The sequence below is a fragment of the Tetranychus urticae genome, chromosome 3 (genome assembly GCF_039701765.1).
Source record: "Tetranychus urticae isolate SD_2017Ah chromosome 3, NJAU_TeUrti_SD_1.0, whole genome shotgun sequence".
Classification (NCBI taxonomy): Eukaryota; Metazoa; Arthropoda; class Arachnida; order Trombidiformes; family Tetranychidae; genus Tetranychus; species Tetranychus urticae.
Genome location: NC_142960.1, coordinates 20,291,069 through 20,312,534, shown reverse-complemented (window position 1 = coordinate 20,312,534; position 21,466 = coordinate 20,291,069). Strand labels below are relative to the sequence as shown.

The window sequence follows — 21,466 nt, the reverse complement described above, 5'->3', positions numbered from 1 at the left end:
GGGCGATAACAATAAAATAACGATACTTGCTTTCACTTAACAAGACATTTAGTGTCAGTAGCTTATCGGAATTTAATGTAGGTTGGAATGAATTGAGTTAACAGAATTTATTTAGATAAGAAAGGTAATAGTATTTAAATAACTGAAAGGGAATTTACAAAAGGGGATTTCATGGGATTCTTTCGTTAAATATCCGAAAGTGAGTCACATAAACCACATTTAAGTATCTTATTCGAATGGAACTTTAATAAGAAATACTAAATTTCAGTCTGATTTGGAGATGGATTTGATAACTTGTATAGTTGATAAACTTTGAATATGATAATTCGCCTGTTTTGATTAAAAAATACGAAATAAATAATGTACTATTAAGCACATTAGTCAGATGAGTAGCAGTCCTAAACGACACAAAAGACTGAAAATAAGAAAAAAATGTTAATAAATACATGTATAAGTAATTGTGCATCAAAATTAGAAGGAAAAAGATCAGATGTTACTTACATTGACAATTATAAGAACTCTTGCTTTCCTTTGCAGATTTGAATTCATTCTTTAACTGGAACTTTCAACATTTTTGCTTGATTAAGCCAATCAATTTTAATACTACACGGGTGTTGGATCCAAGGTTCACCATCAACTTGCATAGGAAGTTTATCGGTAAGCTTGATGAGCACCGTTTTGGCTCTTCCAATTCTAAGAGGCTCTGAAAGTCCAACCATTATTTGAGCAATATGGAAAGAAGAAGTTATGCCTAAAACTTCAATCAATTGGTCATCTATCTGCTGATCAGGAAAAGTGCTTTCTGAATTTCTACCTATGGACCAGATATCTTTTCCACCACCCCAGCTGGGTATATTTAAGACAACAATTGATTCTAGTTCAGGTAAATCTTGCTTAACTCCATCCAACTCTAAATATATTTTTTTCTCCAATTCACTGCATTTACGTTCCAAAAGATCTTTGGTTCCGTAGCTAAAGTATAAAAATTTATTAAACAATCGACTGCCAAACCAACTGTAATATTTTGATTCTCTTGTTTGATGAAAATTTAGTGCCACCAAAGCATCAACTCCAATAGATAGATAATTATTCATGACTAGAGATTTATAAGTGAAGGAAAGACCAAATATTGGAGGGGATATTTTAACTGACCATCTATCTAATAGCACACATTTTGATTTCTCTAGACAATCCATTATAAATCTTAGTGGTGAATCGCAATTGAAACTTGCTCCCCAGCCAAGAACTTGAGCCAAGTCATTACCGGTTCCAAGAGGAATAATACCAACCATTGGAACAGGTGATAGTTTCATTTTATCAATAGTCTGAAGAATCCAAGCAACTGTACCATCACCAGCGGCAACAAGAATAACTGGCACAATATCTGGATGATTTTTCGATAAAACCTTACACCAATATAAGCCTTGTTCTGGTGATTCATTGGCTAGATCAATGACTTGACAACGATTGAGAACATAGCGAAAAGCTCGTAATACTTTGGCTCCATCATTGTTTCCACTTTTTCTATTACCGAATACTATCAGAGGTTGCCAATTTTCAGTTGGTTTAGTCGGATCGATGGAACAAATAACTTGACTTCGCCCTCGTAACCAGCGAGATTGACATTTAATGGATTCTGGTGGAATGATGTATTTACCATATTTTCCAGAGTCACAACGTGTATCAGAAATCTGATTGTAACATGATTCTGCTTCATGAACCGTCCGTTGACACCAACAACATCTGAAATCTTGGAGAACGTCTTCTTTTTCTTCAATATCATCACCACAAACAATACAAGAAGATTGAGAAGATATATTTCCTTGAACCCAATGATGGCGATGGAATGAAATATTATCATCAGCACGAGTGAAAGATAGTTTACATGGAATTTGAGTGTCAGCAGAATGATGACATGAACTACTGTCTGCACAAATACCACAATAATCACAGTATAATCCGTCAACAATTAAACCTTTGCAGATGTTACAAAATACCACATTGGAAACCATCATCGGTGGAAGTTGAAAGGAGACCCAATGATGACCCTTTGAAGCATCATAAATGGGAATTGTGATACTGTTACGGTAAATCTTTAGTAATTTCCATGCTAAAATGAAGGATAATGTTACGGATCCATAAATGAATAAATCATATCCAAGCGAATGGTAATTTGATCGGTGAATAGGATCCAGCTCATTGTTTGGGATACCTTCCGACGTTGAACCAACGTTCTCAATAATTGTAGAAATCAACATGAATTTGAAAGAATGGTAAATTTGTTTGATGGTTGATTTACGACGGCAATTTTTAAAGATTCTCATGATACCCATGATCATTCAGTTTAAATGATATCACAAAATCTGGAAGACATTTACAGCAAAAGTTGATTGATCCAGAGAGATCTCGAATAAAACAGAAACATTGAAACCCAAATAAGAATCAAATTTACTGCAGGTTAACAATCCTTGTTTCACAAATTGACAATTAATGTGAAGTCAGATGACAAACAGCCACTTTTATCAACAATCAGATCATTTGTAATTGATTTCCAATTAAAATGTCTGAATAGTATATTATAATGAAAAGATCGAACAATCAGTAAATATCAGTAAACAACAGGATTATTTTAAGTCTACAACCCATTATGCAAGTTCACTTACAAGTTAGTTAGACAAGTAGCATTCTTGAGAGAACACTTTCTGAGAAAAACACCTTTCCATCCAATCATGGCTTCTGTAAATTATTATAACTTTATACAAGAACAAAATCATTTTATTGATCCATTTTCTTGCTTCACAAATTAAAAATAAATATGATTCATGACAGAATCAAGATAAGGAATGAAAACAGTCAACATTCATTTTTAATAAACAACTAATGTTTACACTTGATCATGTGGTTGTGACTCTTAACTTAAGACTCTTAAGTTAAGAGTTACACACTGTAAGGGATTTTCACCTAATTGCGTATCAGCAGAAAGTTCAAGTCAAAACTGAGAAACTGAACTTCACTGAAAATCGTTGATAACCAATCTCTTAAACAAATTAAAAGCCACAAAAATGAAGTCTATTCTTTCCGAATATGTTATCAAATTAAATCACTTTGTCCATTTTTACTTGCTTTCAATCAACAAGACATTTAGTGTCATTGGCTTTATCGAAGCAAGCATAGATTCGGCTTCTCTGGTATGACGCTATACCTATGAAATAGGTTGCAATTGTGGTAATTATTGTAGGTACTATTGCATAAGTTATGACTTTGCTTGAAAAAATTTTGATTCCATAATTTTGGTTAAGACTCGCTTCCAGAAATAAATTTGCCTAAAATAATGATAAAACAAATGTTTATTGACAATCAAACAGAGACGAAAGCAAGGAACTTACCTCGTTCATACTCGGAGAGTCTGTACAAACTATTGAAAATGAATAAATTGTTTTCCAAAAATTTGCTGTGTAATTTGGTATTTCAGCCACACTATTGGTTATTACAATTAATCTGATCACATTAGCACAAGCTTCAGCTATGTGAAATATTTTGAATTCAGCACCAGTAAAGACAATGTCATAAACCATAGTAACCATCTTGGGAACACAAGTCAAGTAAAATGTACCAATAAACATTCTGTGTGATCTATCTGTTAAATCGGTTAATTGTCCTAAAAAATTGTACACATTTCGATAATAACAGATTATTTTGGGCCTAAGATGTTGTTTTGACAGACATAACTTCGTCTTGGAATAGTTAACCAATGAATCCAAAATGGACGACAAGGAGACAAAACCAGAATGGAGGAAAACACCGGTAATCAGAAGGTGGTTTACAATAAACAGTGAATATCCATATCCCAATACGTTGAACACTTTACTGATGTAAGTTAGATTCGATACTTTTTTCTGTTCAACCAAAGGGTCGTGGAACAGAAGAGCATAACATAAGATAAATTGAGACAGGGTTAGTATGGTGAAGTTCAATTTACAGTAAGTTAATTGTGACTCTATTTTGTGTGTAGTTGCATTAGAGAAAGGTAATGTTTTCCAGATTTCATCGAAAGCAGAGCTGAATAAGAAGGGATCAAATGTGAACCAATCGTGAAATATAAAGAGTTGATCTATGGTTGTAAATAAATTAAATAGAATCCGATTGTTGGTTTCGTCAAAAAAGTCATTTTTACCCATCAACTCGTTGATCAGAGTTCCTGTGTAAAGAATGGTCATGTAAATCTTTTCGCAAAGGCCAATCATTCCAATGAATTTAAAAACTTTCACGTAATCTGTTGATCGTTCAATTACAGAAAAAAATTGATTAGATTGGATATAATAGTCGTATAGACTAGCAGCTCCGTTAGATCTAATGGTGCTCATGTTAGGTTAAAAATTGTTATCCTCTTTACCAATGATTAAGTCTGAATAAGAAACTCGAAATTTGAGGCAAATAGTCAAGAGTCCAATTGTTTTCTTGGAAAAGTAATTTGGCTCTCAAATGGACCATTGTAGGTAAATTAAATTTGGTTGACATTTGATTTGATGGATGAGAGTTTGGTAAACAATTCGTAAGTTACAAAATTGAATAAAATTGAATGATTATAATCAATCTTCAAGTTGGACATCAAAATAAACATTTGCCAGTTTAGTCATAGCTCTTAAATACAATTTATTAATTATAACAAAAAATTGATTTGGTTTTATACAGATTCGGTTTCATTGCAATTTTTTATGCATCCTCAGCTTATCTTCGGCATTGAGATTTGGTAATATTTCATTGACTTTTCCGAGACCAACTAGTATTTTATTTTTGGCTAATACAAATGGGTAATTTTTGGATAAGACTTGAGCATCACTTAGTTTTATATTGCAATTGTACATATTGTCTACTTTACAGTAATCTAAAGCCTTAACGCGACAGAAACTGTGCGGTTGGTCAGAGTAAAGGTCTAATGGAAGGTTTTGGCCAAAACTTTCCTTGAAATAATCATCTGCAGAAGTTGGTGTGATCGAGCAATTAAAGTGGTCGTTAGCTTGGTATGATCCAGGATTTGTGATGACAACCCCTAAAGAGAAAAAAATACAAAATTAAAAGTTGAAATCAACAAAAAAAATGTGACATTACCTTTTGACAGCCATCTTCTTCTATTTCCTCGTAGCATTATTTTACATAAGGATCCAGCTTCAATTTTATCACATTCGGAGTCAAGAATTTCGGAGACACAAACATCAAACTCGCGTCCTTTTCCAAGAACGGTAAAATTTTGTCCAACAGAAAATGTACCTTTTTCAAGATATCCTAAGACAAAAGTATCGCTGCTGTCCAAGACTTTGGTTGTGATAACTTTCATGTACACTGGAGATACTGAATCACGTTTAGGAATTGGAAATTTGTCGATATAATCTATTAGTTGTTTGATTTGAGGTTGATCATCCGCATCGGGTTCCAAAAGACTTCCAGAAAATATGAGATCACTTTGGTATCCATATTGATTCAGTAGTTTCTTTATGGATTCATTTGTATGTACATTACCATCTAAAAATTTCAAATCTGACTTATTGAGGAATAGAACAATTTCTCTGAGATTGAAATGTCTAGCTAAGGCTAGTTCCTTCCTAATGATGTCCACTAATGAATCTTGATCACAAGAAACAACCAAAACTCCTAAGTCAGCGATAGTTAATCCTGTTATTCTTGGGTTGATTAAAATATCTCTACCAGGACAATCAATTAAAGTAACTTCAGAGTTCCCAGTGTTGATAGGTGCAAATGAAAGGTTGATAGTGGATCCTAAAAACATAATAATAATGCAGTTAAATAAATGAATAAACTAAATAAAATAGTTTGTCAAACTGGGAACTTAACTGTTAACTTACCTGTTTTCTTTTCATCTTCATTACTATCCAAAACATCAACTGGTATATACTGGGTTGAATTGATTTTGGATAGCGCCTTAGTCAGTGTAGAGCATAATAGAGTTTTGCCGGACTGATGATTTCCAAAAACACAAACATTTAAAAATCTGTTATTAGATGAATATCCAATCCTATCGGTTGAATAACAACATTTATTAAAAAATCTAGTTGACAATTTGAACTTAACAGATACAAAAATTGAACACATGTGGTTTACTTTCATTATGAAATTGTTATCACAGATTGTCAGCTTCTGATGAATATGATAATACAATGACAGTACTCTAGCATATTAATTTTGACTGAAAAGTTTAAAAACTTTAATTGTTTGATTATGAAAAGATTGACTGAAAAAGATTCAAGAAGCACTGAAAATTGAAAGTAACAGGAAGCATCATAGTTACTATGGAGACAATTTGCCATGTGTTCCGTTTAGTAAAATTTTTTCGCTGTTCTCATTCCGTTTTCAAATTCTCAATTTAATTCCTATTAAACATGGCAATTACTCAATTCTTGTTTAGCGATTTCAATGTCGGTATATTTACCGGTATCAGTGTTGGTCTGGCGATTAGCCTTTATTTTAGATCTAAACCGTAAGTAACGAAAATTTTATTTCTTTCATTATGTTTTAACATCTTCTCTATTTGCTCACAGATCTCCTCTAAGTTTTCTTGAAAATTTACGCCAAATCGTTATGGGAAGTAAACCAAAAAGTCCTGAAGGAGATGTTGAATATAAAATGGTTCTGGTTGTAAATCAAAAGCTCAAGATGGAAAAGGGTGTGATAGTTGGACAATGTGGTCATGCTGCTATCTCGGCTTTCACGAAGACTTTGATCAAAGATTCATCCAAAGCTGATTATTGGGCATCGCAAGGATCTAAAAAGATTGTTCTCAAAGGTACTGACGATGAGCATTTGGAAAACCTTGAGAAATTAGCCAGTGACGAAGGGCTAATAACAGGGTTGATTCGAGATTCTGAAAGATCGGCAGAAAAGCCAAATGGGTCAGTAACAGCTCTTGCTATAGGACCAGATCAAGCTACTGCAATCAACAAAATTGTTGGTGGCCTCAAATTGTATTGAGATGGATCAAAAACGAATATTCATTATTCTCTGTGACAAATTCGATTGTTAATCAATCAATTACTTTGTGGGTTTTCACTACGAGGGATTCAACTACTAATTTAATAAAACTAAAAGCCAATTCAAACAAACTTCTGTACGTGATTCATGCTTATAATTTTACGGACTTTCAAAGGAAATATGTTATTGAAACACCAAATTATAATCCATGATCATGTAGGCATTCGCGAGACTAATGGATAACGTTATTATATGAGTAGTTACGATCAAATGAGATATAACAATGTCGATCTTTATTTTATTATGACAAGACTTTAACGATTTTCCACATGGAAATCTTATCAAACAATCATTTAAGATCAATATTATGCATGCCAGTGATCAATTGTTTAAATTTAGTGGCACAGGCCTGACGGTTGGTCAGAAAAACACTGTTACAAAGACCATTCTTTGGGCTAAAATTTTCAGATACAAGAGTAATTATCTTTATCTGCTGATAAGGTTCAAGTCCATGTCTTCTTCCGAGTGATCTTAGATCAGCAATTATTTCTTCATGAGCTTTCTGGAGAGAAATAAAATTCAAAAAGAAGCTTACATAAGTAAAAGTGTTGAGTATAATCAAATCAAGTTCAAGTGCCATTGAAAGTAGTCATACCTGTTCCTTGCAAATATCATAATAAGTGCCTTTTAGGTTATTTTCCCGAGCCCATATTGTTAAATAATATTTTGTTGGGTTCACTATACCAACTAAAGGCCTATTCAATTCACCATGAAGATATAAATTATTGATAAATTGACTTTGGCTATAAATTGATTCAATCTTCCTCGGCGCAATCAGTTTTCCTCCGCTAAGTTTTACTACATCACAGGCGCGACCAATTATTTCCAAAGTTCCGTTCTGTTATTTAAATGAAATAAAGTTTACAATCAAAAGATCTCAACGTCTAGTTGGAATTGAACATTAGAATCATTCAGTAGTTCAATTTTCACTTACAGCTCGCCAAAAACCAATGTCACCAGTCGAATGCCAATCTTCTACTTTTTGATTATTTTGTTCATCAATCAAATACCCGGAAAATAAATTATCCCCTTGAACACAAATCTCAGCAGATAAATGAAGCTCTTGCAAGTTTTTGATTGAGATCAATTTGATTGATACATTGGGTAAAGGTGGTCCAACGTGCTCTATAAAATAATAACACAATACGAAATTAATTTTCACCCGTTTTTGCCCAATGTGTCAATTTGTGTAAATGTGTCTTTTTAGTAACAACAAAAGTAGTTAGTGTTGTGTCACTCTGTTGGATTGCTTTCTTATTGCAATGCCAATCATACCTGTTGATTCATCGTCAGGGAAAGACATTGTACATGGACCAGAAGTTTCCTTCAAACCATAACTTGAACAAACCTGCAACAAAATGAATGCTTATTAATGACATCGAGCTAAATGTTTACTGAAGATATCTTACAGTTGCTCCTAATGATAGCCTTATGAAGTTCATCAAATATCTTGGAAGATGCGACTTGGTTACAATAATCAATCGGAGGTTACCACCAAGTTTATTTCTGATCTTTGATAGTACAAATGCTTGCCATACAGATAAACGTTGTCGACCTGAGCATCTTCCAACAGTAGTTAGTGACCGCTTAACAAACCATTCAGCAATCAGATTGCCTTTCACTTTCAAAAACAACTTGTCATGAAGACTCTTTATTAAATATGGCAAAGTAACGAGAATAGTTGGCTTCAAACACTCCATGTCTTTCCATGCATGTTTAAATTCATTTTCAGAGAAACCTAATCGACCACCAGCCATCAAAACAGCTATCTGTTTACAATGTACAAATCTACATCAATATAACCAAGAAACTTGAAACAATGAAACTAAAACGCTTACCTGAACACATCTTTGGTTCATTTTAGTGATGGGCATGTAACAAAAAAGGATATCACATCGAGTAGGAGCATGTTTACCCTAATTGAATACATGAAATTTAGATTTAACTGTGAACCCATTAACTGAAGTTTAATTTGAATAACAACTCACCAATCTAATAGTAATGGCAATAGCGTTGGATAAAATGCTTCCATGGCTAAGGACAACTCCTTCAGCTTTATTAGTAAGACTATTGGGATGAATAATAAGCGCAACATCATTGGGTTTTGTTTTATCCTAGACATAATCAAACAAAAATTACCTCCGTAAATGATATGATGAAGGTAAAACAATTTAATATTACAGACAATATTGATAATTGAATGACAAACCTCAGGATGAATAGGATCTTCCTCTCCGATCTCAATAACCTGGTCAAGTGTTTTAACCGTTAACCCATAACCATTAGCTTTACTTCGGTAACTTTCCAAAATGTTTTCTATCACTACAATAAACTTTAAATTAGGAAGACACTCAGATTGACTGGTCAAAGCTTGAACTCGATCTGGTGTATCAACAATGACGCAGCCAATGTTCACTGGAAATTTAAAGTTAATGAAATGAATTTACTTTTTGTGTGATTAAAATAAAAAAAATTTCCTTACTTCGATTCAATAAAGGAGCATAATCTTTAGGACTTATGTTTTCATCTAAAGGCACAACAGTCAAGCCACCATAGTAACAACCATATTCAATTATTAAACAATCAGCTAAATGTTTGGTTGAAATCAAGCCAATTTTAAACTTAGATCCCGATAAAGTAGCCAAATGTCTCAAACCGAGACCGATTTTGACCACCTTTTCTGAAACTGAACTGTAAGAAAGCCAATTGTAGACACTATTGGATTCGTCTAGTTTGCCGATACATGGACCATCGCCTAAAGAAAATTGTAAAAGGGATTGAATCTCCGATCACTTTCTATCCACGAGTTATTCTGAAAGTATGGGAATGAAGCTTCACCAACTATCTAAATGGCTTACCTGAAACAGTTAGTCCCATTGATAAAACATCATTTAGAGTGTGAATTGATTTAGATTGACGAAATTGATTGTAAAGCTTTTGCTCGAAATCAGGAGCCTTTCTAATTGAGCTCTATCGGAAAATTTGACATTAGGATTGATTTTAATGTTTACATATGAAATCAATAAAAGTAAGCTTACCTCATAGCATTCAGATTGTTGAGTTAAATCAAGTGAACCCATAGATTAAACTCTAGACCTTTGTTAACATAAAGCTCAAAGATTTAAAATAATTTATCTTAGACATTGGATTTGATTGAAAATATGACAAATTGGCCTGAGTTGATTTAATTTACAATTCACAGGTTGGACCATTTATGAGAACGATATGTTATTATGAGGTTGAACCGGCTTAGAGGCTGCGCTTAATAGCCTTGAAAACTGAATTACTTCAGACAAAATTATCGATTTGTTTTGGTTTGTTCAATGATGTTTTCATCATTTACTTATAAATAGTATTATGAAGATTTATTACATCAAGCAAGTATCGATTATATCAAATATTGATGCAGCTTGAGCAAATCCTGAGTAGGTCTGAGTTGGTAAGAGATATAATGATGAATAATACAAACTTGGATAATTTATTTAAAGGCCAGTTTGATAACCCATTTAATAATATTCATTATAAAGAAATAATGATAATAATAATAAAGTATAATACAGAATTACATTGCAAAATCGAATCATTCAAAAATAGGAATCACACAGAGAATAAGCAGATTCAATTTAGATATGATAAGTTCATGTTTTTCATAACTTGAGATTGAGATTAAATTAGATTGTTCAATTGATGCATAAAAATTATTGATAGCACCAAAGTAAACAATTAGAGTACTTTAGCGATGGCAATGTTTGTTGTAATTGCATGTATTGCGAACAGAAGCATTTTTCCATCGGTCAAAGTTAACACGAATTTCAAGTCAAGTTTTCTGATTTTATTGCTGAGTTTAATCGACGAATTTCATTCTTTTTAATCTTTCATCGAGATCATCATTATTCCTCTTGGTTCCCCTTTCAATTTTACGCGATTCATCTTTGGCATTGGTCACAAACTTTTCATTAAATGAAGGATCACTGTTTTCAGTTTCAGTGAGAAGAGGGGTTTCCATGCAATTAGGGTCAAATTCATCAGCTGCCTCTGGTATGTCCATTAAGGTTTCCGTTGTGAATAACTTGATGCGTCTCACTTTGAAGTCAAAATTGGGTCCCATATCTTCGTACTCGATTTTAGCAACTTTACTACCCTTGTATTTGGTACAGATGCGAGAAGATTCAAATTTTGCACACTCGTCGACACAAGAAATTTTGACATTGTAGTCTACTTTAGAAAGTTTCGGACATTCACGCGTGTGTCCAGCGAATAATTCAACCAATATATCTCTGATCAATCTATAATCATCCCGTTCTTGGAAGACTGATCCATCAAATACCAAACAGAGTCGCGATCCTTGAGGAAGTTTGGGACCTTTGAAATGTTGCATTGAAAAGAAGTTGTCGATCCCTATTTCAACCATATCCTTCATCAATTGCTCTTCAGACAATCTACCAATAATGATATTATTTGGACGTTTTTTGTTATGAGATGAGAACATGAATAGTGAACATTCATTTTGTTGAGCTAATTCTAGAATCTTAGAGGCATCTTCAAATGGTTTGATGTCATATTTTCTGGAAAAAAAGAAAAGCATTAGATTGATTGATAAAACAAAAAATTTAACATAAACAGTTAAAAAGATTACTCACTCAGGAGGAAAAACAGAATAAGGCCTTTTTAATCGACTCTATTGTAAGGAATTAAAAGAAAAGATGATTAAGCACAAGGTTTTTAAAAAAAAGTCAAGTTGGGTCGAAGTCAAACCTACAAAATCTCTTAACAATAAATTTGTTAGCGTATTTGAATTGTTTCCTTTAACGAATAGCACTTTTTTGGGTTTTGTACAGCCAACATTGAGATCGCCATGTAAGCCTTGATTGACTGCCATGATAATAAACTTTGAATAAAAAAATTAAGAACAGCAAAAAAGCTCACACAAATTTCAAGTCAAATCACATGTTATGCTGTTTCTATAGTAACTACGATGCTTTCCCAGAAATTTTCTGGGTAAATATCGCACTAAAAAACCACAATACACCATAATAACCATGTAACCATAATAAACACAATCAGCCACAAAAACATTCATTTCAAACAGAAGACACTTCAAGAGCCCAATTCAATCTGAATCAATCCGTTTTTATTCGTTTTTTCAGCATTTCTGTTGAATTTTTATCGTTTTTAAGAGAATTTCCAGCTTTCTCTATTGCTTCTGATTGATCGAAAACATCGATTGATTCGTCAAAATTAACTTTACTTTTTACTGAATTTTCTTAATTTATAGTCAAATTCAAAACATTTTTCAAAATTTCGCTTAAAGCACGTTGATCAGTTCATGATACATTTGTCTTTTATCATTTAATATTATACTTAATGGATCTTGATCGTAAACTAATTCATTGGGTTGAATTGATTTTGACATCACCTTGATCATTTAAGAGCATTATAGAGTTTTGCCGGACTGATAATTTCCAAGCACACAAACATTAATTATCTGTTTATAGATACATATCAGTTGAATAGCCACAAAATTTAAAAAAATCAAGTTGACAATTTAAACGCAACAGATAAAAAATTGAACACATGTGGTTCACAATCATGATGGAATTGTTGTTTCAGATTGTCAGCTTCTGATAAATATTATAGCGTATTTACGGTACTCAGGCGTGTTTATTTTAAGGGAAAAGTTTAAAAACTTTAATTGTTAAATCATAAAGATTCACACAGGATAATAACAAGAAGCACATGAGAAAATTGGAAATGATAAACAGCATCATAGTTACTATAGAAACTACAATAAATTTGTTTTGACTTGAAATTTGTGTGAATTATTTCGTTTTTCATATTTTTGTTATTCAAAAGCTTATTTATCATGTCAGTTAATCAAGGATTATTTAGCGATTTTAATGTCGGTATTTTCACTGGTTTAAGTGTTGGTCTGGCAATTAGCTTTTATTTCAAATCTAGACCGTAAGTAATAAACATATTTTTTCAATATCTAAAAATATTGTCTCATTTTTCTGCACAGACTTTCATTTGGTTTAGCTGAAAATTTACGTCAAATCGTTATCGAGAGACAACCAAGGAGTCCTGATGGAACAGGCGAGTATAAAATGGTTCTGGTTGTAAATTCAAAATTGAAAATGGAAAAGGGTAAAACAGCTTCACAATGTTGTCATGCTGCCGTTTCAGTTTACACCAAGACTTTACTCAAAGAACCATCCAAAATTGACTTTTGGCTTGGTCAAGGATCTAAAAAGATTGCCCTCAAAGCTGTTGACGATGAGCATCTAGAAAAGATTCAGAAATTAGCTAATGCAAGTGGATTAATATCAACTTTAATCCGTGATCGTGGTTTGACACAAATTTCCCCTGGATCCAAAACAGTTCTTGGTATTGGACCAGATCAGGCATCATTAATTAACAAGGTTGTTGGTGACCTCAAATTGTATTAGTATCCTTTAACGTAATATTCATAGTTATTAATTAAATTAAATCTTTCTTTAATTGTTGCATTGATTTAAAAAATCTATTGACATCTGCTATTTTACTGTAAATGAAGGAATCGTTAGTTTTTTTCAAGAGTACTGTTTACTTTTGGCACTTTTGTGATGGTCCCTGCTTTTTCAAAATAAACCCGCCAACAGTTGTTTTTCTATCAAAAGTGTTCTATGTTTGTTTATATTAAATCAGTAAACCATTTTTATAATAATTCGTTTAATTTGAATCATGTCATGTTCTGATAAAGTTGTTAAAGTTGACTACCCAAAAAACAATTGGATCGAATGGTGTAAAAAGAAGGGTTTAAGTGACCATTTATGGAGTAAATTTTCTTCCCGTAAAGTTGAAATCAAGCCAGAAGAATGTAAACCTTTACGCTCATTAAATGATAAAATTAAGGAAGAAGAACTTGCCCAATTTGGTGATTTTGGTGATATTTTTGATGAAGATTTAGATGAAGATGTGGATTACGAGAAATCTTGTGCCAAACCCAGTATAGGCTCTATCAAAATAGAGTCTCCGCCATCCGTTTATGTAACTCCAAAAGAAAATTTGTCAGTTTTAAATGGCTCTTCTTTTGAAAACTCATCTTCTGACAAGCCGAAATTTCAACCTCAATTCAATACACCGCATACATCTGGCTTCGTTAGTGCCTCACAAGTTGCTGCCAAGTTGCAGGAATCTTCTTCTCATAAATCAAATTATTCATTCGAACCTATCACTGCCCCAGCCAGTAATTTAAACTCTCCATTAAATAGCTTAAATGTTCCTGGTCCAAGTAATCGCTTCTATCCAAGTAATCGACCTGAACCTGATGAAATTGTTTTAGATGATGATGATGAAGATGAAGTTATCGAGGCTGCTGAAGGTGTTGGAGATGAGGAAGATTATGATGCCATGTTCGACGATGATTTAGAAGAAATTTTGGACAACGAATCTTTCTTGGTAGAAGTTCCTCATGATGAAACACCAATGCACACAAATTTCAATAACTTCAATAACTTCAATAATCTAACCAATAATGAGTCTATTCGAAGTGAATTCGATTCGAGTTATGCTGGTAACTCTTCTGCATACTTTGACAAAGATGTAAGCGTGATTCAGTATAATTTTAATGATGGTGTCGATGAAGTAGTGCAAACAGCTGGTACAAAATTCTTAGGTCACCATCGTAATGATGGTGATGATCCCAAATTAAAATCAGTTGCGTTGAAACATTCAGCTGAAATGTTGAGAGTTTTCAAGGAAATATTTGGTCTCAAAAAATTTCGAACCAATCAATTGGAAGCTATAAACGCTGCTTGTCAAGGCGAAGATTGCTTTATTCTTATGCCTACTGGTGGTGGTAAAAGTATCTGTTATCAACTTCCCGCTCTCATTGATCCAGGTGTGACCATAGTTATATCTCCGTTAAGGTCTCTAATTCAAGATCAAGTTACAAAATTGAACCTTTTAGATGTCCCAACGGAAGCCTTAACTGGCGATACAGAGGCTGAAAAAGTTCAAGAGATACTTAGAGACTTAAGAAGTGAGATACCAATTACCAAGCTTTTATATCTAACACCTGAAAAGATTAGTGCTTCAGAGACAATACAATCTATTTTCCGATCACTCAATTCCAAAGGATTGCTTTCAAGATTTGTTATCGACGAGGCTCATTGTGTTTCGCAATGGGGACACGATTTTCGCCCCGATTACAAGAAACTGTGTGAATTACGAATACAATTTCCTAATGTTCCAATAATGGCACTGACAGCAACTGCTACTCCCCGAGTTCGTGTTGACATTCTTCATCAATTGCGTATTGAAAAACCAAGATGGTTTATACAAAGTTTCAATCGTCCCAATTTAAAGTTTGAAGTTCTGCCTAAAAAGAAGGATACTGTCCAGGAAATTGCTTCTCTCATCAAGTCAAAATTTCCAAATAAAAGTGGCATTATTTATTGTTTATCTAGAGCTGAATGTGAAAATGTGGCACAGCAATTGATCAATAAAAGAATCAAAGCATCAGAATATCATGCTGGAATGGAAGACGAGAGAAGAGCCGATGTTCAAAACCAATGGATTAATAATAACATCAAAGTAATTTGTGCTACCATCGCCTTTGGAATGGGAATTGATAAACCAGATGTGCGTTTTGTTATTCATTATTCTCTGCCGAAATCAATTGAAGGCTACTATCAAGAATCTGGTCGAGCTGGTAGAGATGGTGATTTATCATACTGTTATTTATATTTTGCTCCTGCTGATAAACTGAGACTGTACCGCTTACTGGATAGAAGTGAGTTATTTTTGAAAAAAAAACAATTTATGTTAAATTCTAATCCAATTTTTCATTGAACTTCAGGTGAAGCTAAAGGAACGCCAATTCATAAGATTCATATTGAAAATGTCAATCTGATGACCTTTTATTGTTGCAATAAAGCGGAATGTCGAAGAGTTCAAATGTTGGCATATTTTGGAGAATTATTTGATGAAAAAGAATGTAAAAAGAACAAAGCAACTGCCTGTGATAATTGTTCAAGTCAAGTAAGATATTTATTTCTCAAGTACATTCATCAGATTTATACCTAACTTTATCTGTTTTCATAATTTTAGCAAAACTTCCAAGAAGAAGATATAACAGAGGATGCAAAAGCGATCGTAAAAAGTGTAGACACAATGAACCGAGGGCAACGCAGAAACTTCACTTTAAATCATTTAGCTGACGTTTACAAAGGTGAGAGAAATCTGAAATTTTTCGCTTTTTCTTACAAATCAGTTTTTTTTCATTCTACAGGTTCGAACAATAAACAAATCATGGGATTAAGACATAACGAGCTTCCAGCCCATGGAAAAGGAAAACGTTTATGTAAAGACGATATTGATCGAATTCTGAGAAAATTGGTTTGTGATAACTATCTTCGTGAAGATTTGGTTGTGTTACCAAAACAAGATATGGCAGCTATTTATGTTAGACCAGGAAAAGAAAGTGTTAAATTGTTAAATGGTTCTGTGAGGTACACAATTCCTTTGGCGAGAACTCAAGCTAAAGCTGATAATGAAAGAACTAAGGATAAAGAGTTGGCTGAGGACAAGGCATTGCGTCAATTATCTGATAGATGTTATGAAGCATTGGTCGAAGTATCGAAACAAATTGCCAACAGTACTAAAGCATTTGGAAATAAAACCGCTTACCATCACGTTATTCCACTTGAAGCTCTCCGTGAGATGTCAGTTAAATTACCATTAACTGAACAAGATATGCTTGCTATTCCTCATGTTTCTGGTCATTGGTATAGCAAATATGGTTTAAGATACTTAAATGTAACCCAAAGTTACAATGAATTGAAAAATGAAATTGAATTTAAGAAACTACAATCTGAATTACAAGCAAGCGCTAGTCAAGACAAACAATCAAATAGCGCTAAGCGCAAAAAAGCTGGAGGACCTTCAACAAGTTATGAGCCATTACCAGTGAAAAAGAAAGCGTTCAATGGTTGGTCTAACAAAAGTAATCAACCTAGAAAAGGTCCCTCTTCAACTTTATCTTCAAATACGGGTGAAAATAGGTTTCCTAATTCTAAATCATTCAACAAAAGTAATTCCTCTAATAAAAATAACTCTACTGCTAAAAGTAATGGTAAAAAAAATCCTTATATATTTTATTGATTCTTTACAGGTGATTAAAAGTCAATCGTTTCGCATCACAGTGCATCACAATTTTTCAGATCATTCAATGTTCATGCATTTTCACACCTTTTCATACTTTTCATCAAAATTTCAACTTTATTTATTTTCTCAATATTAAATCAATTACTTTGTACCATAGACATTAACTAAATCACATTATTTTTTAAATAAACAATCAGACAATATTCTGCTTGATTAATTAAAGTTTCATAATATTAATAAATTAAATTTCATAAAATGAGCAATCTTGTTGGATTCATTATTTTTTAAAATGTGTATAACAATTGAAACAGCATTCAAGAACTACGGTATAAAGAAACATTGAAAGAATTCACTCACCAAAGTCCATCGAAATATCGACAATTCTTTATATCAGCTAATGTCCTAAGTCAATACTTCAATAATTTTCAAGAAGTTGGATGTTCTTTAGCACACTAATTACCGAAATCATTTGATGATTAATCCTGTTTGATGGATGGTTTCAACTATTTATTCCATATGAATGGTAGTAATATCTTGAGTTGGTTTTTATAATAGACTAGATGAAATACAGCTGATCTAATCTTATCAACATCATCATCAATTAATATGAAGCATTTATTTATCTCTCAGAAATTAAATGATTTTATTGAAAAAACAATTTAAAAACATTGAATCAAGCAATTGAACACTCTTTTCCACTTTTTTGCAATGCTTCCAGACATTGTTGTTGAGTCAATGAATCGTCAACTGTCAGTGTTACACTTCTTTCTGGAACGTTAGACTCAAGATTTAATAACTTATCTCCCAAAGATCGATCCAAACTACGCTTGATAGCATTGACACATCCTCCGCAGGTAATCTCAGCATTAAATTTGTAAACAGCCATTATTGGAAAAAGGCGAACTTTTAGCGAAGATTAAAAAGTAAACAAAAATTAATTATGTCATGAAATGTACGAGAAAGTAAAATGAAAACATGAAATGAAGCTGATTTTCCAACTAAAATTTAGTCAGACATTAAAGAGAGTCAGTAAAAAACTTACCTGATAATACAAGCCACAAGAAAAAGTAAAGAAATCAAAAGACAATAAACCCAGAAGTTCAAAATTCAATTTACTCAAACCAGAATTAAAGATGTAGTGCTTAGGTTGGGTAATATGTAGTCAGTAACCGTGGTTGAACCCCCCTAGTTATAAGTAACCGATTATTTAGTAGATATAGATTTGCAGCGCCGAAACTTGAAAATTTGAAATTCATTTTCATCTCTTACTTTTTGAACAACCTTGTTAGATTCATTATTTTTAAAATGCTATTAAAAATTGTAACACACCAGTCAGTGAATTATAAAGAAATATTGAAAATAAATAAATTTATATCTCTAAACTCGGCAAAATTTATTGAAATAACGACTCTTTACATAAACTAATATACTAGGTCAATACTTAGATAACTTTTAGGAAGTTGAATGTTCTTTTGTTGACTCAGTGCCGAATTCAACTGGAGGCTGATCTTTATTGTTAGCTGGTTCAGACCTTTTATATCCCATGTGAATAGCAGCAACACCTTGAGTTAAATTTTTATAAGAGACCAGATGGAATCCAGCTGATCGAATCATATCTGCAAAATCTTTTTGATCAGGGAATTTCCTTATACTTTCAACAAGATATTGATACGAACGCCAGTCACCAGCAACAACTTCGCCCATCACTGGTATGATATTTAACGAATACCAATCATATAGATCAGCTATTACTGGAGTGCGAACCTTAGAAAACTCTAAACAAAGAAATATTCCACCAGGTTTGAGTACTCGATAGCTCTCATGCAAAGCTGCATCTATGTTGACAACATTACGGATTCCGAACGAGATTGTATATGCATCGAACGAATTATCTGGAAAAGGTAATTTTTGAGCGTCACCATGTACCCATTCAATAAGTGAATCATCGTAACCATGTTTAACAGCTCGTTTTTTGCCGACTTCAAGCATATTCTCATTGATATCACAGACTGTAACCTTGTGACTTTTATCGTTTGGATATTTACATTTCATGTGATCAAGAAAACGAAAAGCTATGTCTCCAGTTCCACCAGCAACATCCAGTAAATGAGTTGACTTGAGTGGGTCCAATGTTTTGATGAAATAACATTTCCATAGACGATGGATACCTCCACTCATTAAATCATTCATTTTATCATAACTATCTGCAACATTAGAGAATACATTATGAACGAAGGCTTCTCCTTTATCTTTAGCCAAGTTACAATTAACAAGAGTCGTTGATAGTGATCGAGAGACACAGGGTATAAACTTTGATGACAACAATTTACCAGATGATCCAGTATTTTGGACAGCAAGTTGAACTAAAACTTTAGTGAAAGACATTTAGAGCCTCTTCAATGTTCTCCTTCAAATTGTACAAATTACCAAGATCACTTTTGATGAAATGATCTTTATCACAACCGTCTGGTTGCTTTAAACGCAATCGATAAACAATTTGTGGTTGATGAATATTCCGTATAGCTCGAGTGTTAGTAACAACTTCGAGTCTCCAGCTGATATCCTTATAACTGGCAGTTGAGTCACTAGATGAGTCGATGAGCTTGGTGATCGGTGCAGAACTAGAATCAGACATTACACACAAAAGCCAACGAGCAAAATCGAAAATAATATCTACTCATTAAAACCTGTCAAACAAAACTAATTAAACAAAAATCAAATTAAAGGCGTTTTGATTAACAAAATAACCCAATCTGATTTTTTATTTACAACTCTCACAGCTTTGGATGCCATCTTTTGTTACAATATCTTACCATAAACAGAACCGTGAAAAACAAATGAAAAAGCACATTAATCTCAATTTAAGCGTTTAAATCAACAGTTAATATTTAATTTAACCATCTGTTTAATCAAGACACTCATTAATTTGATTCAAATATAAATAAATAAAAATAGAAGCATTTAAAACATCAAAGATAATCTTTATTTAAGCAATAATCATAATTGGCAATTGTTGTCATTGATTAAAGATGAAAGTGTAAATTCAATAATGTTTAATGATTTACAGGTAATTTTGTATTCTCCAATTTCAAAGTCAAACTAAATTAACCATATTATTACAATCGTTGTCTAGTTAATTGTTATATTCATACATCTTTATCAAACTCAATTGGAATTGCATTGAGTGAAGGGAAACAAAACGAAAAAGGTAAACCTGCAGAATCCAATGAATCAGATGTAACATTAATCAAGTCTGTTAAGGTGAAATAACTATTTTAAAACATTATTTCTTCAACATTATTATCATTATCATTAATTATAACAATGAAAGATAATTTATTAACAAAAAAGGAAAACAAATTAACCGAAAAAAGTCCAAAATTAAACAACAGAAGAGGTAAAACTGGGCTTTGAATAAACAGTATGTGGCTCCATTCATTTAGCCATTTGTCCATCCAAATAGTTGAGATCTCTCTCTCTCTCTCTCTCATTGACCGACCATTGATAATGACCATTATTTATTTCATTTGAAAACTGAAAAAAGATTGTAATTTTGATTTTGAAGTTCATTTCATGTTGTAAAGTTCAGTAAAATTGTTTCAATAAAATTTCAATGAAACTGAAGGAAGGTGAGATTTTTGTTGTTTTTTGCTTTTCGTTATTTTTGCTGTTTACTTTTGTTGTTGCTGTTGGTAAAAGGTTGATGAAAACAAGATGAATGATGACAGTTGCTTTTAAATTAATTAATCAAGATTCATTGTTGATGTGTGTGTGTGTGTTAATTAAATTAATTATTATGTTCCATTGGATATCATATTGTTAGCAATTAAATCTTCATGGCAAACCTCCATGTAACTTGGATGACGAAGAACAGATTTAACCATATCTTTAAGCATGAAATATCTTGCTGGACCAGGATAGACCTTAGTTGCCATATAAGATACTTTGAGCTCATGGACCGTGTTTCGTAGATTGTTGTAGCGTTTCAATAAACGGTAAACATCATTAATCAATTGTTTATTTTCCTCCTCAATCTCAGGTATGCTCATTGCTGTAGGAAAACAAGAGAATCGCAAATTAAAATCAACAAACAATTTCGCTAAATCAAGTCGAGATTTAGTGTCAACAAAATACAACATTGTTTCAACAACAAATTGATTAAATTTGAAAAATAAACATTTAACCAAAACTGTATTCAACTCAATAAACTGGTTCAAATACCCAAATTTACCAGCAATGGGATGTTCAATCACAAAAAGATTACCTAAAAATCCTA

At 32.7% G+C, this 21,466-nt stretch overlaps 11 protein-coding genes across 12 annotated transcripts in view; 3 read left to right on the top strand and 8 right to left on the bottom strand.

Moving 5' to 3' along the window:
* Positions 1-88: 88 nt before the first annotated feature.
* On the bottom strand, positions 89-2,803 carry LOC149093581 (diacylglycerol kinase epsilon-like). Its single transcript, XM_089269147.1, has 3 exons — positions 2,664-2,803; positions 502-2,564; positions 89-415 (listed from the first exon to the last, which is right to left on the bottom strand). The coding sequence occupies exon 2, from the start codon at positions 2,337-2,339 to the stop codon at positions 546-548; it is 1,794 nt and encodes a 597-aa protein (XP_089125273.1). The 5' UTR covers positions 2,340-2,564; positions 2,664-2,803; the 3' UTR covers positions 89-415; positions 502-545.
* LOC149093580 (uncharacterized) lies at positions 2,760-4,429 on the bottom strand. Its single transcript, XM_089269149.1, has 2 exons — positions 3,387-4,429; positions 2,760-3,323 (listed from the first exon to the last, which is right to left on the bottom strand). The coding sequence occupies exons 1-2, from the start codon at positions 4,362-4,364 to the stop codon at positions 3,126-3,128; spliced, it is 1,176 nt and encodes a 391-aa protein (XP_089125275.1). The 5' UTR covers positions 4,365-4,429; the 3' UTR covers positions 2,760-3,125.
* Positions 4,430-4,636: 207 nt separating this feature from the next.
* On the bottom strand, positions 4,637-6,366 carry LOC107365013 (uncharacterized). Its single transcript, XM_015932474.3, has 3 exons — positions 5,862-6,366; positions 5,110-5,775; positions 4,637-5,050 (listed from the first exon to the last, which is right to left on the bottom strand). Exons 1-3 carry the CDS (start codon positions 6,121-6,123, stop codon positions 4,701-4,703), a joined length of 1,278 nt encoding a protein of 425 aa, XP_015787960.3. The 5' UTR covers positions 6,124-6,366; the 3' UTR covers positions 4,637-4,700.
* Positions 6,343-7,115, top strand: LOC107365014 (peptidyl-tRNA hydrolase 2, mitochondrial). The gene is made up of 2 exons (XM_015932475.3): positions 6,343-6,493; positions 6,555-7,115. Exons 1-2 carry the CDS (start codon positions 6,396-6,398, stop codon positions 6,982-6,984), a joined length of 528 nt encoding a protein of 175 aa, XP_015787961.1. The 5' UTR covers positions 6,343-6,395; the 3' UTR covers positions 6,985-7,115.
* A 147-nt stretch (positions 7,116-7,262) lies between these two features.
* LOC107364761 (long-chain-fatty-acid--CoA ligase 6) lies at positions 7,263-10,274 on the bottom strand. Its single transcript, XM_015932192.3, has 11 exons — positions 10,083-10,274; positions 9,903-10,014; positions 9,527-9,799; positions 9,254-9,459; positions 9,033-9,158; positions 8,883-8,960; positions 8,454-8,813; positions 8,320-8,392; positions 7,979-8,169; positions 7,640-7,882; positions 7,263-7,546 (listed from the first exon to the last, which is right to left on the bottom strand). Exons 1-11 carry the CDS (start codon positions 10,122-10,124, stop codon positions 7,334-7,336), a joined length of 1,917 nt encoding a protein of 638 aa, XP_015787678.1. The 5' UTR covers positions 10,125-10,274; the 3' UTR covers positions 7,263-7,333.
* A 244-nt stretch (positions 10,275-10,518) lies between these two features.
* LOC107364949 (ribosome production factor 2 homolog) lies at positions 10,519-11,970 on the bottom strand. The gene is made up of 3 exons (XM_015932403.3): positions 11,804-11,970; positions 11,685-11,722; positions 10,519-11,609 (listed from the first exon to the last, which is right to left on the bottom strand). The coding sequence occupies exons 1-3, from the start codon at positions 11,921-11,923 to the stop codon at positions 10,889-10,891; spliced, it is 879 nt and encodes a 292-aa protein (XP_015787889.1). The 5' UTR covers positions 11,924-11,970; the 3' UTR covers positions 10,519-10,888.
* Positions 11,971-12,838: 868 nt separating this feature from the next.
* LOC107364947 (peptidyl-tRNA hydrolase 2, mitochondrial) lies at positions 12,839-13,542 on the top strand. Its single transcript, XM_015932401.3, has 2 exons — positions 12,839-13,005; positions 13,064-13,542. Exons 1-2 carry the CDS (start codon positions 12,908-12,910, stop codon positions 13,488-13,490), a joined length of 525 nt encoding a protein of 174 aa, XP_015787887.1. The 5' UTR covers positions 12,839-12,907; the 3' UTR covers positions 13,491-13,542.
* A 114-nt stretch (positions 13,543-13,656) lies between these two features.
* On the top strand, positions 13,657-17,348 carry LOC107364946 (recQ-like DNA helicase Blm). 2 transcript variants are annotated; one of them, XM_015932400.3, is made up of 5 exons: positions 13,657-15,817; positions 15,884-16,065; positions 16,135-16,255; positions 16,316-17,116; positions 17,198-17,348. In XM_015932400.3, the coding sequence occupies exons 1-5, from the start codon at positions 13,765-13,767 to the stop codon at positions 17,203-17,205; spliced, it is 3,165 nt and encodes a 1,054-aa protein (XP_015787886.2). In that variant the 5' UTR covers positions 13,657-13,764; the 3' UTR covers positions 17,206-17,348. The 2 variants fall into 2 exon arrangements, with proteins under 2 accessions (XP_015787886.2, XP_015787885.2); XM_015932399.3 differs by having other exon boundaries at positions 16,316-17,348.
* A 456-nt stretch (positions 17,349-17,804) lies between these two features.
* On the bottom strand, positions 17,805-18,344 carry Atox1 (Antioxidant 1 copper chaperone). The gene is made up of 2 exons (XM_089269151.1): positions 18,233-18,344; positions 17,805-18,093 (listed from the first exon to the last, which is right to left on the bottom strand). Exon 2 carries the CDS (start codon positions 18,074-18,076, stop codon positions 17,864-17,866), a length of 213 nt encoding a protein of 70 aa, XP_089125277.1. The 5' UTR covers positions 18,077-18,093; positions 18,233-18,344; the 3' UTR covers positions 17,805-17,863.
* Positions 18,345-18,558: 214 nt separating this feature from the next.
* Coq5 (ubiquinone biosynthesis protein COQ3, mitochondrial) lies at positions 18,559-19,988 on the bottom strand. The gene has a single exon (XM_015932503.3). It carries the CDS (start codon positions 19,573-19,575, stop codon positions 18,643-18,645), a length of 933 nt encoding a protein of 310 aa, XP_015787989.2. The 5' UTR covers positions 19,576-19,988; the 3' UTR covers positions 18,559-18,642.
* Positions 19,989-20,150: 162 nt separating this feature from the next.
* LOC107365005 (uncharacterized) overlaps positions 20,151-21,466 on the bottom strand; it is a 39,928-nt gene continuing 38,612 nt past the window's right edge. Inside the window, exon 5 of the mRNA XM_089269150.1 lies at positions 20,151-21,241. Within this exon, the coding sequence (XP_089125276.1) occupies positions 20,985-21,241 (257 nt within the window). The 3' untranslated portion in view covers positions 20,151-20,984. The remainder of the gene's footprint in view (positions 21,242-21,466) is intronic.